Consider the following 16289-nt stretch of genomic DNA (forward strand, 5'->3'; position numbering starts at 1 on the left):
CAAAAGCTATCTGTGTCTGAAGGAGTTGTAAAGATGCAAATGTTTAGATGGAACTAGAGAGTGTAATGCTAAGTGAAATAAGTCAGAGGAAGACAGCTACCATATGATTTCACTCATATGTGGAATTTAAGAAACAAAAAGGATGAACATAGAGGAAGGGAAGGAAAAATAAAATAAGATAAAAACAGAGAGGGTAGCACACTATAAGAGACTGTTTACTATAAGGAACAAACTGAGGGTTGCTGGAGGGGAGGCGGGTGGGGGGATGGGGTGACTGGGTGATGGGCATTAAGGTGAGCACTTAATGGAATAAGCACTGGGTTGCAACTGATGAATCACTAAACTCTACCTCTGAAACTAATAATACAGTATATGTTAACTAAATTGAATTCAAATACAAAATAAAAAAAGATGCAAATGTTTTCTGATGAGTTAAATTGGTATAAATTATCCTAGCAGAATTCATTTGTGTTTTAATACTTAATTTTTATCTTTATAGCATATTGTTTGCAGACAGTGACCGAAGATAACCCAGAGCTGCTGAAATCTTTCAGTGCCCCAGCATTGCATGTACTGGAATCAGCAATGCTTTCTCCTGTCAGTTCCATGGAGTACATTCTATTAAAGACATTGGTGGCAGGTAAAATTTAGCCATAGGCGACAGTGTGCTTTTTTTTTTTTTTTTAATGTTTCATTTATTTATTCATGAGAGTCCCAGAGAGAGAGAGAGAGGCAGAAGCAGAGGGAGAAGCAGGCTTCCCGCTGAGCAGGGAGCCCGATGTGGGACTCGATCCCAGGACCCTAGGATCCTGACCCGAGCCGAAGGCAGACGCTTAACCATCTGAGCCACCCAGGCGCCCCGGCAGTGTGCTTTTTTAGTAATTTGTAATGGGTAGAGATGGATGCCAAAATTCAGTCACTCGTTCATTTTCACCACATAATGACCTTCTGTGCTTATGTCTGTTCTGAAAATTGTAATATTTAAGTGGAGATCCTTAATTCAAGAGGTTATGCATAGTTGTGGAGCCTTCTAGAATAGGTTTCTTTTCAATTTAACAAGCTACTCTCTTTGTATAAAGAAGTGCTATTGTCAGGATCCTTTCTTGTTTATGAACCAGTGAGTTCAGAAATGGGCATGACGTGACCACTCTCTTTTCTATAAATTCTTTACCCCCAGTTCCTTTCTCCTTGGGATTTCTAAATGTAGAGATAAGAAATAATCTGGTGATCTGTTGAGTAATGGGTAATTTATATATTTTCTGTATATATCTTCTTCCTGCTCTTCCAGAGGTAATTTATCATGAGAGGTGTTGTTTTTTAGTAGTGAAGTACATGTAACATAGAGTTTACCATCTTGACCATTCTTGAGTGTATAGTTCAGTAATGTTAGGTACATTCACATTGTTGTGCAACCAATCTCCAGGACTCTTCATCTTGCAAAAGTGAAACTGCACACATTGAACAACTCCCCATTTTCCCATCCTCCCACCCCCAGCAGCCACCATCCTACTTTCTGTCTCTATGAACTTGACTATTTTAGGTGCCTCATCTAAGTGGAATTATACAGTGTTTTTCTTTTTCTGATTGGCTAATTTCATTTTATTATTTTTAAATCTTTTTTTTTTTTTTAAGTAAGCTCTACACCCAATGTGGGGCTCAAACTCATGACCCCAAGATCAAGAGTTGCATGCTGTACGAACTATGACTAATTCATTTAGTATAATGTCCTCAGAGTTCGTCCTTGCAGTGTGTCAGAATTTCCTCCCTTTTTAAGGCTGAATAATATTCCACTATGTGTATATATTTGACCACTCATCAGCAGATGGGCACTCGGGTCGGTGGCTATTGAGTAATGCTGCTGTGAATATGGATGGACACATATCTGTTTGAGTCCCTGCTTTCAATTCTTTTGGGTCCATATCCAGGATGTATTTTTATTTTAACAGTGACTTGTTTTGTTTTGTTTTGTTTTTTTCAATTAGTCTGCCTACTTAATGGTAGCTCCTGTTCTGTTTTGATAAGCAAAAAACCAAGAACCTGCTGTCTGGTTTGTCCAGAAACCTTGGAATTTTTGTGCATTTCGTTCCTCTCTTGGAATATAAGAAGCTGCCTAGGAGGGCAGCTCAGGTTAAGATGAAAGAGAGCGAGGCAGCTTCATTTGTCGTTTCAAGTGAAACTTGATCAGCGTTCTCTCGGTCTGTTGCTGTGCGGTGTGTCTGAGAGAGGCATTGTGTGCCAAGGAAGAGAGATGATCATGCAGGACTGTAATAAAGGGAGCCGCCTCTGTGCGAAGCTTTTTTTTTTTTTTTGACATTTAATAAAAACTGAACACAGGCAGAGGGTTGGAGATTTTTTTTTTTTTATATTACACCTGAGCTTAAAAGAACCAATCTTGTGGAAACTGTATTTAATAAAAGTTTTCACAGGCGAGTCCTTTGTCCTTATATGCCTTTTCCCCCCAGGCACCATTTGGAACCTAAAGGACATTATTCCATCCAAGAGTCAGGCAGAAATCATAAATGCCATACTGAAGATCTTGTCTGACGTTCTGGACGTGGATGCTGGTGAGACGGTAATTCGAATGCATGAAGCCGAAAAGCAGAGGTTAGAAGCTGCTGCAGAGACGGAGGACGTGCTGGAGAGCACCAGCCGTGGCTCTCTGATGGAAGATGATGAAATGGAAGAGATCCCGCACAAAAGAAAAGTCAGAAGGAAAACCTTCATTTCTGATTTGCTTCCAGTAAGTCAGATTGATGCATGCAAGCCTGGATTCATACAGCCACTTTCTTCTAATAGGTATCTTGAGCTTTGTAGAACCCTGTCACGGTACAGTTATTACAAAGTGCAATTCAGTAACAGTCCGTCATGTTTCCCCATTGGCTCTCATTGCAGCTTTAGAAATCTACTCCCAAAGGGGGAGAAAACATCTCCTGTCTAAAATGAAACTTTTCTATACAGAGGATTTCCAAGAGGGGAGAGACCAGTACTTCTGTAACACTTGAGAAACGTGCAGTCATCTTCCTAACTCCTGTGTCTCCCCTCTTCAGTTACACACTCTCGGCCAGATAGTCTTCATTACTGAAGGAGTTTGTACTTTGCTCCGGTGGTACTTGCATTCTTGTCTCTTTTGTTTTCATATTTATCCTTACCAAAATAGTAGGCTTAGCCCGCATTAATTAGCCCACCATTGCTGAGCAGAGAAGGTTGGGTGCTTGTGAGAACTGGTGGTTGTTCACGTTCACTGACACACTCGTGTTGGAGTAAAGGTGAGCAAGCTCAGGGGCAGGGAGCATTTCAGTGGAGCCAGTCAGCAGAGATGGAGCCATGCTTTGGGAAGATGTTTCCCCCCCAAAGAAGGTCAACGAGTAGTTGGGAAGGCAGAGAGGACAATGACTTGGCTTTATTCGTTCAGGTGCACATTTTCTGTGCTCCTGGTGTGTGCCAGGCACTGTGCCGAATGCTGATGCTAGAAAGACGATTAGGACATTTTTATTGTCTTCAGGGACCTTTTCCTGTCTTGGGAGGACAGACTCATAATTAGGATACATGATAGTGCTTGTGCTGAGAGCGGGGATAGGGCTGCGCACAGAGTTTTGAGGGAGTAGTTTGTAGAGCGAGGCATGCCGCATAGACAGCCTTGATGGGAGAGGAGAGGCTGAGGTTGTCAGAGAAGGCTTTTTGGATAGAACACCTAGCTGTCTTAAAGGATGGGATGGGAGCAGTGTGGTGAAAGCAGGTTAGTGTCGTTAGGGGGCCTGGAGGCTGGGAGATGGGTTAGGCCACTGACGGCATTCTGAAGAAAGATGACCCGGAGGCTGAACTGCAGGAGCCCTAGCCCTGTCCTTGCAGGCTTTCTGCACTTCCAGGTGTGGCCTCTCCTGATCCTGAACTGAAACTAAGAGCTGTCTTCATTCAGAGTCTTAGAGTTTTGAGAAGTTTATGCCCAATATAAGAGTTCTTTAAATGGAATATACCTGAAAAGAAATATAACAGTATCCTCCTTTCCTGGATTCACAAAGTGTTGTAAAGCATGAATTGGTGGTATTTTAATGAAATCATAATGTTGTCATGAGAACTACTTTCCCAGCCCCCATGGATAGATAGCCCTTAGGGGCACAGCATCCTGTTAAGTCCTGGGGTGAATATAAACATGAGAAGGCTGCCCCACCCTTGAGCTGCTTGCAAGTCATAAAGTTGCTTCAAAATCATAGCACTGCTTTTGGTGTGGGCGGGCACATATTTGAACGCCCAATTTACTGCTTGTTCTATAGTCTGAGTAAAATTTAAAATAAGTAAAACAAGATAGACAAAGGCAGAGCCCTAACAGCATTTTCTCTGCAGTTTGACATTGGAAGGGTGAGTTACAGATCTGGGACAGACGTGCTTCCCCCTCCCCCCCCCGGGGGGGAAAGTCAGGATGTGACTGATCAGGGCTTGGAGGCTCTGCAGCTGTGGTCTTGCATGGACTGGCCCGACCGAAAACACGCATACCGTGACTGACCACGCCGACTTCCCACCAGCAGGAGCGGGGAGTACAGTTGGGTTGTAAGGGAACTCTGAAGTGTCTGAAATCCCTTGCAGGGAGGGGGAGAGCGGCGCACTTGCATCCTTCCACTGCTCCCCCAGGGACTCCTATAGGGAGAGGGTGGGGACTGAGATCCACATCCACCAAGATTCAGTGCCACCATGTAAAAAGTACTGAAAATTAACCGTCATTTAGGCATTTACTTTTCTTTGTATTATTTAGAAATAGAACATTGCTGCTCATAAAATGCAGCGTTTTCTCATAAGGAAAGCTTGCTTTTTAAAGTCTCTTAACATAACTGAGTAGACCAGATGATTAACCTGATGGTCAGTCAGCCAATATTTAAGTGCCTGTACGGTGCCTGTATTTGCCTGGAATACAAATGTAATGTCCAACAGCTCTGGTCTTCCCACTGCCTGGTGGCTGGTGCAGGAGGCCTTCGGAATCAACCTTTAATTTGCATAATTTAAAGTAAGAAAGTACAACCACAAATATGTAAAGAGAACCAACCGAAGTTGTCATTTTAACATATGCAGAAGTAGAGGAGTCCCTTGCCCAGCTTCCACTCTTACACAGTGATCAAATCATAGTCTGTTTTATTTCATCTATTTCCCCACCTTGCATATTTTGGAGCAAATCTCAGATGTCATAACATTTCTTTTTTTTTTTTTTTTAAGGTTTTATTTATTTGAGACAGAGAGAATGAGAGAGAGAGAGAGCACATGAGAGGGGGGAGGGTCAGAGGGAGAAGCAGGCTCCCCGCCAAGCAGGGAGCCCGACGCGGGACTCGATCCAGGGACTCCAGGATCATGACCTGAGCCGAAGGCAGTCGCTTAACCAACTGAGCCACCCAGGCGCCCAAGATGTCATAACATTTCATCGAGATTGGTTCTTTATGTTTATTTGATGACAAAAGAAGCAGAGAATGGTTCTGATCAGGAGAGTTATAAAGAAGTAGAACTTAATTTCAGGGTTCTTCTGAGCCAGATTTTCATACATCTCTAGGGGATGAGAGCTCAGCAACATCTCTTATTTAGCTTTGAGTCTCTAATAAACTTTTGTTTACTTGAATATCATACACACACAAAGCAGGTAGGAATAGTTTTTATATATCTTCTTCCCAGCAGTGAAAGGAATACAAATAACATTCCTAAGCTACATCTTTTAAATGAGCACTTTGCTTTTAAAATAATTTTTATCAAAAATAATTATCTTTTAATAATAATTTTACTATTTTAAATTTATTTTTATTACTATTTTATTGTTATTGATATAGATTTGATTTTTAAGTAATCCCTACGCCCAGTGTGGGCCTTGAACTCACAACCCCGAGATCAAGAGTCGCATGCTCTCCCGACTGAGCCAGCTAGGTGCCCCTGTTTATTTATTTATTTATTTATTTATTTATTATTTTATTGTTATGTTAATCCCCATACATTACATCATTAGTTTTAGATGTAGTGTTCCATGATTCATTGTTTGTGCATAACACCCAGTGCTCCATGCAGAACGTGCCCTCCTCAATACCCATCACCAGGCTAACCCATCCTCCCACCCCCCTCCCCTCTAGAACCCTTATTATTTTTTAATAATAACTTTGAACATGGTTCAAAATTGCAGTCAAATTGTTACACAAGAAGTTGCTGGAGGATTATAAATCAGTATGAACATTCTGGAAAGGAAAATAGGAACATGTCACAGGATCTATAGGTAGTCCTTTGACCCAGTAAACCTAAGGAAATGAGAAATCCAGGTAATTTGAAATATTCCAAATTAAATGATAGTGTATCCATTTAATGGAATATTGTACAGGCATTAAAAGACAATTAGAAGCTTGTTGAAAGGGGGAAACATTCAGATGATAAAATACGCATTATTTTTAGCCTAGGAACTATTCTGGAATATCAACATAGCTATTTCACTTTTCATAGGTAACTTGAGAATTGAGGTTATGTGAATTTCTACAACCCATTTTAAGTTCATGTTAATTATTTCCAGAGAAGGAAGTTCTCCCCTTTCTTCAGTTTTTTTTTTTTTTTTTTTAATTTATTTATTTGACAGAGAGATAGCACAAGTAGGCAGAGCAGCAGGCAGAGGGAGAGGGAGAAGCAGGCTCTCTGCTGAGCAGGGAGCCCGATGCGGGGCTCGATCCCAGGAGCCTGGGATCATGACCTGAGCCGAAGGCCCCTTTCTTCAGTCTTAAAGAAATGCCTTTTATTTTTTTTTAAGATTTTATTTACTTGTTAGAGATAGTGAGAGAGAGAGAGCACAAGCTGGGAGGAGAGGGAGAAGCAGACTCCCTGCTGATCAGGGAGCCCGATGCAGGACCCTGAGATCATGACCTGAGCCAAAGGCCGACACTTACCCTACTGAGCCACCCAGGCACCCCAAAGAAATGCTTTCTTGCAGGGTTCAGAGAAAGCCAGGAAGCCAAGCCTGTCTGCACCTCAGCCAAGCTCTGTTGGTCACATAAGGGCTCGTTAGTAGTTCTTGTTAATGCAGTCTTTTCCAACGAGACGTCTAAGCATCTAAAAGCTGGTTTGTTGTGTATAAGTGGCTGGTCTCTGAAATGAGCTCTTGTGTTAATCTTAGTGTTCTGAGCTACTTCTTAACACATTGGATTAAGTTTCAGGGTGAATTCAGTTCAGAATTCCGGAATATTTATCTTTTCTCTCCAGCTACCTAAAATAACTGTGCAGATAGATGGAAGCCCAGTTAATGCGGCCTGCTGCTCAGTGCCAGGAGCAATCATAATGCTTGTTTGTGCTTCAGCACGTTATGACTTTTCTTCTGGCTGCCCCATCCCCCATGCATTCTATTCCAAGGGTAAAAATCATCCAGTAGGCTCTAGCTAAGGACATTCACGTGAAAATACTTTCCCAAACATTGAGAGTTAGTTGGTTGGTTATTTATTTATTTATTTATTTTTTAGCCCACTGACAAGGAACTGAGAGAGACCATAGCATTGTTGACGGCTCAGCAGACTGCTCTGGAAATTGTCGTCAACATGTGCTGCAGTGAAGGTTTGTTACCAGTTTATACGTTTAGACATTCTCCCCCTGGACTGAAAGGGTAGCTTCCATGAGTTTTCTTAAATATTCCACTTACATGTGGTTTGCACTCTTCCCAGATCCCTCTGATGATGAGTGGGAAGAGCTTTCTAGCAGTGATGAGAGTGATGCATTTATGGAGAATTCCTTCAGTGAGTGCGGTGGGCAGCTGCTGTCTCCCCTTTGCCTCTCCCATGAGGTTCACACCGCGTTCACCAACTACCTCATCCCAAAGAAGGTAGTCTGTTTCAAGTCCAGCCTCATTGTGGAGCATGGGAAGGGCTTGAGAGAGCTATTCACCGTGTATGCAAAAGAGGTTTGCTCGCACTTCCAGACTGTGGGTAATTGGTAAGAAAGAAGCTAGAACTAACAGTAGTGGGAGTACGCTGGAAAGTAGATCCTTCCCAAGCCTAACCATTTCACTTAGAGGCAGTAGGTTGGGGCTTGATAAAGGGATTGTGTGTAAAAGGATGCTAGTCGTTAACCTTTGCTTTACTGCCTTTCTTGAATCTAGATTTTTGAGAAAACTGCCTTTCCAAACAGCACTGCAGTTGACATATGTTTTAGGAGTCCCACTTGGAAATCTTTGGTCAGAAAGTAAGAACTTTTCTGTTTTCAAAACTCTTTGTCATTGTTATTACATGAAAGGATGGACCACTAACTAGAAGAAGCTGACTTCCCCCAGATTCAAGAGTTCTGTTCCTGTGCATATTCTCTAGGAAAATGTGTGCATATGTGCACTAAGCCATGAGAACGTGAATAGCAATGTGGTTCCAGTTGCCCCAACCAGGAAGCAACCTCAGTGTCCATCGGTGGCAGAGTGGAGAAATAAATTTTGACATAATCACACAGTAGAATATATACAGCAGTTAAAAAAATCTGAGCTAGAACATTGAGCAAGAAAGCAAAGCACAAAAGAATATACACTGATTCTGTTTTTACAAAGTTCAGTAACTGGCAATGCTTAACTATTTTGTTTTAGGATACATAGGTAGTAAACCTATAAAGTAGAGCAGGGAACTGTTTACCATAAAAGTCCAGATAGTGGTGACTTTTAGGGGTCGGAAAGGTGGGGCGAGATAGGGAAGGGATAGATGCGCTGTGAGGGTGTTAGCCGTGTTTCTTATCTTGGGGCACGGTGTTCGCTTTATAAACTATGAAACTCTGTATGTGCGTTGAGCACTTTATGTATAATGTCCTATTTCACAATTCAGAATTGTTTTGCCAATGTCGCCATGCATAAAAATTCTTCTAAATAAATTCCTTATGACTCATAAGTGAGCTGTGCCTCAGGCCCTGAGTGCTCAAGCATTTTGATGAGGTAGATAATCAGGTCACCTTAAGATTCTTTGTTAATAGCCATACATCTTCTGCGTTCAGATATCCCCAGTCAGAGCCCGAAGCTTAGGTTAAAAGTGAATACTGAATTCTGTTGGGTAACTGTTAGAGAAACAGACCGCATTCTTTGCCTTCCTATCCAGAATGAACACTATTCAGTGCAGAGCTCTCGTGTGTCTCCAGAGTCTTGTATCCCTCCTGGATGTGGACCATCTCGGGGGACCTGCAGCCCTGCAGACACTTGCACAACATCTGTCCCAGCTGCTTTTTGCTCAGCCAGGTAAACATTTAGGCCTCATTGTGAAAGACTATTTGGATCGAGCAGAGTTTTGAAGGGTGAGGAACTTGGACTTTGGCATTGTGTCGTGCTTGTCATCCAGCCTGCAGAAACCTTTCCCAAGCACTAAGAGTCAGATTTATAGTTGCCAGTGGCATTGAGTCCAAAGAACATACGTAAGCTGGTCTGTGGGTTATACTGTTATTTTTTATTAAAATTGCATCCAGTTATGTCAGGCCAATAAGGCTGAATCACAAATATCATAAGTATTAGGCCCCATGAAGATATTTGCTTAATTCTCTAGTCTTTATTTTTTTTCTTAAACATAAAGCCATTTGATTTACATTTGATTGGCTAATCCGTACATGTATTACAGAATTCACAAGTTATTAGAGGGTGTAAAGCGGAAAGTCTCTCTCCTCTTCCTCATACCATCCAGTTCCTCTCCCTGAGTCAGTCGCTGTTACGGTTTCTTGTGTGTTCTTCCAGAGAGATTCTCAGTATAAAAAGTATGCATGTGTGTTCTTAAGGCAGATGGTAGACTACCAGACATAGAGTATTGTACCCTGCTTTTTTCTAACATTTCTTTCTTCAAGCACCTTTGCATGGTAAGAGATGTTACTAAGGTCTCTAATATGGATTAATTTCATTTGTACACAGAAACTTAGATAGTATATGTAGTTAACTATTCTTTCTAAATGGCCTAGCTGTACAAGGGTTATTGCGTGCTCCTCTACCAGGTTTTCATAGTTTGTGGTAGTAGAATCTCATTTGACTTGGCCACATCGAATTATAGCAGCTCAAACCAAACGGAAGAGACTGAGAGAGAGGGAAAAATAGTATTTTATGTAGTAAAGGAAAATTCTCCACATTACCTACCCAGCATGCATGTCTGCAGTGAGGGTAATTGAGAGATAAGAATCTGCTGCTCTCAGCTCCTCAATTTCAGAGTGTCTTCAGGGAGTTTTTGAAGGTAAGCTTGAAGATATGTAATACTTGCTTTCTGCACTAACTTTAAAATTTCATCACCAAATAAGCTATAATTCCACTGTGTAACATTTAGCGTAGTATTCATATATCTCATTGTAAACTATTTAACTTTTCTTCTTCTAAGACGCCACATTAAGTCAAGAGTTGTAACTCTTAGGGGACACATGACTGGCTCAGACGGAGAGGCACGTGACTCTTGATCTCAGGGTCCTGAGTTCGAGCCCCATGTTGGAGGTAGAGATTACTTACATAAATAAAACTTAAAAAAAGAGTTGAAACTCTTAAAAGATCAAAATATGGTCGCTTTTGACTAAATACAAGCTTCTATACAAATATTCATTCAGGAGTTGTTCCCCAGTTCTTTTTTTTTTCCTTAAGTGTTTTTTTTTGTTTTTAAGTAATCGCTACACCCAGTGTGGGCCTCGAGCTTAATGACCCTGAGATCAAGGGTCGCACGCTGTAATGACTGAGCCAGCCAGGTGCCCCACTCCCCAGTTCTTCTAGACATCTTTTTTTTTTTTTTCTTAAGATTTTATTTATTTATTTGACAGAGACAGCGAGAGAGGGAGCACAAGCAGGGGGAGTGGGAGAGGGAGAAGCAGGCTTCCCGCAGAACAGGGAGCCTGATGGAGGGCTCAATCCCAGGACCCTAGGATCATGACCTGAGCCGAAGGCAGGCGCTTAATGACTGAGCCACCCAGGCGCCCTATTTTTTTTTAAGAGTTTATTTGAGAGAGAGAGAGAGAGAGAGAGCGAGCAGGGGGGAGGGGCAGACGGAGACGGAGAAGCAGGCTCCCTGCTCCATCCCAGGACCCTGGGATCATGACCTGAGCTGAAGGCAGACGCTTAACTGACTGAGCCACCCAGGCATCCCTATTTTGCACTCTTACCAAGTTAATACAAGGTACTGTGCACTTAATAGTGCATGTTTCAGAAGTTCTAGGTCAGTTTTTAAAAATGAAGTAAATGTTCAGAAACCCGTATATAGTTATTGTTCTGTCTCTGCCAACCTTCCAGCATTTGTCAGTCAGCAGATACAGTTTTCCAGTGATCTCAGACTGAGCATTCTTTAGCTGGTGTGATCATGTGAAAACCGTGCCCAGCCACACCTAAGACAGGATATAGACAAGACTGGGCAAGCTCTGGCTACAGAGGTGGCTTGTTGCTGTGAGCCAGCCCGATAACTATAGCTTTATGTAGTTGTCTCCCAGCTTTATAAACTAGGCAGAGATCTGGATGGCATGGGGGGGATGGGGCGGTTACTGGAGAGGGGATGTTTTATCTGACTTTTGCTAACATTCTGGCTCCCACCAACCCAGCCGAATGTTCATGGTGGAGGAGGGGGAGGGCTGCTATTGCTCAGGCCCACTCCCTCCACCCCTTCACGTGGGCTCCCTGTAGGTTGCTGGGCCAAACGGGGTTGTGCACAGCCAGGCCCCTAGGTGAGCAGGCCTAGCCTATCACTGCTTCCAGGACGTGCCTACCCTGAGGGAATCCTGTCTGCCTGAGTGGCAGAACAAATCGCCATTTTTCGGTGGGAGTCCCAGGCAAGGTACCAGAAGCTCCCATCTCCAACCAGCATAGAGTTTGTTGCACTTGCAGGAAAGCGCACACGTTCTGTGCCTCTGCTGTACAGAAAACACGTGGGTGTGTTCCTCCCGGTTCAGCTGGCTCTTTGTGGTCACTGATGCTTGCACATTTATCACCTGGATGATCACAGGAAAATGATACCACGCTCGGCCTTGGAGAAATAATGGAAAGTTTCTCAATTGTGGGAACATATAATTAAACACTTTACGTAAATTCCAAGTTCATGGGTATTGTTGACAGAACCTTTTCTTATCAGAATGAAATTTTCGATAAAGGAGAATTGCTTATATTTAGAGATGGTATTCTAAAATTCCTTTGGCACATTGAGATTTATTAAATAACGTAATCTTGTGGGGTCTATGTGGATAGTGTGAACTGTTACTGGAGAACTTTCTGGGGAGGATGGGGCCAAATTTTTCTAGCTTTTTCTGTTACCATGTTTGAACGTTAAATGTATGAGGATCGTACAACTCTGCCTAACTTGCTTTACTTTTAATGCTAATGTATTTTAATGCTAAAATTAAAAAGTATAAATTAAATTAAATAAATTAAATAAATTAAAAGTATAAATAAATCTCTTTCTGAATAGTTATAAAATTTGTGATACATTTTGTTTGTGGCTGCCATCAGAGATAAAAGGAGAAAGTTGTCAGTAGATTCTGGTCCTTGCATTCTCAGTACATTAATATCTTTGTCTCCTTCATTAAAAACTATGGATCTTCAAACCATCAAGAAAATTTTAGCAATGTTGTGTTTTCAGATTGGGTCAGTCTATCATTTGCTCCATTGCATGGGTTCTATAATCACTTAGGGTTCCCTGTTTTCCCACATTTGGGAAAGCAGAAAGCTGTTTTTTCACTATAATTAGGATGATAGAAGCACCCATTCTGGAATATGTTTCCTATTCTATATCAGAACATTGGAAATCAGTCTGAAAAAGTCACCTAAATAAAAATTTGCTGCTTGGCTACTTGTGGGTTGACTGTTTACCTACATTTAGGTGTGCTACAGATTCTTACATGCTGTACAAAGTTGTTGAGGGGAAAGATGTTTTCAGTCACCTCTTTTGTTTAACTTCTGTTGACATTTACTTAATTTCTTTAACAGTACCACATGTGTTGACCTTTTAGTGAGAATTTGTCAGAAAGGCAGGGTAGATTGAAGCTTCTTTCCCAAGTTTGGATAAATGACCAGAAATGTGAACTCAATAAAAATCACCCGAATGTTTTCCTTAATTTAGGGAGAGTATGAATTACACATAATGTAAAACAGTAACGTGATTTAGATTAGGGTTTTGAATCTAAGGTAATGGTTATTTTTCTAAGAATGCAAGACCAAAAAAATGCTTCTGAGTGTGTTCTATTTCGTATTGAATGATTTCTTCATGATATAGTTCCATTGTTTTATGTGCACTTCATGAATTTCTAGGGCTACACTTCATAGCTGTAATCAAATATAAATATAAATATAACCTACTTTTTGAATTTTAGTAGTAACAACTTCACACCAATTTTTGAGTGCCTTTTGGGTACTAGGCTTTATGAGTGAGGCATTATTACTCCAGCTTCCTGGTAAGGAAGCTGGGATTTAGAGAGGTTGAGGAACTCCTTCAGGGGCACTCATTCCTTTCGCCCATACTTTTTTTTTTAAAGATTTTATTTATTTATTTGATAGAGAACACAAGCATGGGGAATGGAAGGCAGAGGGAGAGAAGGAAGCAGGCTCTCCGCTGAGCAGGGAGCCCGATGCGGGCCTCGATCCAGGACCCTGGTATTGTGACCTGAGCCGAAGGCAGATGCTTGACACTTAACCAACTGAAACACCCAGGCACCCCTAGCCCATACTTATTGACCACTCTATGCCATGCACCACTCTAGGTCTAAGGGATACAGGTGCGAATGAGATAGGCAAGACCGGAATGCTCAGGAGCTTACAATCTCAGATGAATAAAGATGTAAATGTAATTTCGTCTAGGAAGAAAAAAATAAAAGAATTGGTTGACATGGTGGCTGGTTCCAAGGGCCTATTAGATGGGTTCATGTGGAAAGGGCTGTCTGAAGAGGTGACATTTGACCAGAGGCCAAAAGGAGAGGTCACATAATGTCAGAGGCAGGATTCCATCCCAGGTCTGTCTGATCCTAAAGCTATCCTAGTATCCGTTCTGTGAAATTTACAGCAATTCCCTACTTCAGTACATAATGTATATTTGGTCATGAAAGGCAAAAAATATAATAAGCTTTGATTTAGATTTGTGTGGAAGCTGCCTCATTCTCATGCAGGCAGCCCCAAAAGGGGCGTTGGAATCTTCATAAGGCCCCAGGCACCAAGGGGGCAGAAAGCCAAGGCTTAAAACAACAATAATCATGTGTTTTCTCATGGTTTCTATAGGTCAGGAATTTAGTGCATAGTGGAGATGGTTTGTCTCTACTCCACAATGTTTAGGCCAGGGATTCTCAACTAGGGGCAATCCCCACTCCGACACTGCAACCCCCCCCCCCCCCCGGGGCCATTTAGAAATGTCTAGAGGCATTTTTTGTTGTTACAACTTCGGGGTTGCTGCTGTTACCTAGAGGGTGGAAGCCAGGGATGCTGCTAAATATCCTATAGTGTACAGGGGATCCCAAAGAATTACCTGTCCAAAATGCCCATAGTGGTAGGGTTGAGAAAACTCTACCCTAGGGCTTCTGCTGGAAAACAAGGAGCCAGAATCATCTGAAGTCTTGTTCATGTTGATGGTTGGCTCACAGGGGCTGTCAGCCAGAACAAGATGACCTTGCCATGTGACCTAGGCTTCCTTATAACATGGTGGCTAGGTTCCAAGGGCAAGAGTTGAGAGAAGAGAGCAAACACATGTGAGTCAGGTGCAAATCATGTTGCCTTTCATGACTTAGCATGTCATGTTCATGTGTCCTGTTGGTTGATGTCACAAAGTACCCCCAGATTCAAGGGGTGGGGAAATAGACTGTTGTGGTTATTTTTGGACAATATAATCTACCATGGCAAGTCCATCGCTTTTCCTTCCCACCAACGGGGTAAGAAAGAAAAGAGTAAAAATGAGCAGGAATGGGAAGGGGAAGTTGGGTCAGTAAATACAACCGTAGAAGCCACTGAAACCACGGAGGTATAGTGGCCCAGCCCTGCGCAAGCAACAGTTCTTGGCTAGGCAGGGGGTTTGGGTTGGCCAGGAAGAACTCTGATTTGGGAGACATCGCCATGTGAGGTCTGCCCAGCACCGTGATGGCAATCTGTGAAAAGCTGAATTCTGTCTACGAAAGCTAGTTCAGGTGTATCATGTGCTAAAGAGCGAGGTAAAGGGCGCCTGGGTGGCTCAGTCGTTAAGCATCTGCCTTCAGCTCAGGTCATGATCTCAGGGTCCTGGGATCGAGCCCCGTTTCGGGCTCCCTGCTCAGCGGGAAGCCTGCTTCTCCCTCTCCCACTCCCCTGCCTGTGTTCCTGCTCTCGCTGTCTCTCTCTCTGTCAAATAAATAAATAAAATCTTAAAAAAAAAAAAAAAGTGAGGTAAATGAAAATCCAGTGCCTAGAAGGCAAGGACTGTCTGCAGAACGCTCCCTTGTTACAGTTATTTCAATTGTGGACATCTTTTCAAAGTCAAGTATTCAGTTCACAGGGGGCTGTTAACCAGAAGTCTTGGCTTAACATCAAAAATGTTTTAATTATGGGCGCCTGGGTGGCTCAGTCGGTTAAGCGACTGCCTTTGGCTCAGGTCATGATCCCGGGGTCCTGGGATCGAGTCCCCCATCGGGCTCCCCGCTCTGCAGGGAGCCTGCGTCTCCCTCTCCCACTCCCCCTGCTTGTGTTCCCTCTCTCGCTGTGTTTCTCTATCAAATAAATAATAAAAATAAAATCTTTAAAAAAAATGTTTTAATTATAATAGCATATATTAACATTTAACATGCGGTGTTTTGATTGTTTTTTTTTTTTTTTTTTACAAAATAACTTGTCTTAGAGAAAGACAAATTTATATTTCACTTTTGTGTTTTAGATTTTGCTAAGCATGTTGACTTTCTAGAAGCCATAAGTAGTGCCTTGAGGGCCCTTTTGCAAACAATGGCCTCCAAGAACATTTCTCAGGTAAGATTTTTAAAAAATTTTATATGAAACCCGCAAAGATTCGTATTTTGGAAGCAAAATTCATTACTTAACTGTTTTTTTTTAAAGTATTTGTTTCTATTATAAGAGTAATGTATGATCCTTGTAAAAAGAAAGCAAAAATGCTTAAAATAAAAAATAAAATATTTTGCTTCTTCCCACCACTGCCACTAACACGCAGATTTTTTTATCTTGATTTTTTTATCTTTATCTTTATAAATATTTTCTCTGAATGTCATTTGTCTTCTTCAGTAACATTTTACAGAAATTATCAAGCATGCCCACTGACCCTCCATAGTGATCCATCGGCATCTCTGTGATAGGTGCTTTCCCACTTGTATTCTTTACTTTTTATTAAGGAAATTTTCAGACGTCTCTAAAAGCACAGATGATAGTATCGTGAACCACA

General features: G+C 41.9%; 1 protein-coding gene across 4 annotated transcripts in view; it reads left to right on the forward strand.

The window, feature by feature from the left end:
• The window catches only part of HEATR3 (HEAT repeat containing 3), a 40285-nt gene that overhangs the window by 9316 nt on the left and 14680 nt on the right, over window positions 1-16289 (forward strand). For all 4 annotated transcript variants that reach the window (XM_021705826.2, XM_021705827.2, XM_044922183.1 and 1 more), the window contains 7 exons: window positions 500-640; window positions 2463-2740; window positions 7458-7548; window positions 7656-7813; window positions 8090-8172; window positions 9057-9193; window positions 15774-15862. In XM_021705826.2, coding sequence (XP_021561501.1) covers window positions 500-640; window positions 2463-2740; window positions 7458-7548; window positions 7656-7813; window positions 8090-8172; window positions 9057-9193; window positions 15774-15862 — 977 coding nt within the window. The remainder of the gene's footprint in view (window positions 1-499; window positions 641-2462; window positions 2741-7457; window positions 7549-7655; window positions 7814-8089; window positions 8173-9056; window positions 9194-15773; window positions 15863-16289) is intronic.

The sequence above is a fragment of the Neomonachus schauinslandi genome, chromosome 16, assembly GCF_002201575.2.
Source record: "Neomonachus schauinslandi chromosome 16, ASM220157v2, whole genome shotgun sequence".
Lineage (NCBI taxonomy): Eukaryota > Metazoa > Chordata > Mammalia > Carnivora > Phocidae > Neomonachus > Neomonachus schauinslandi.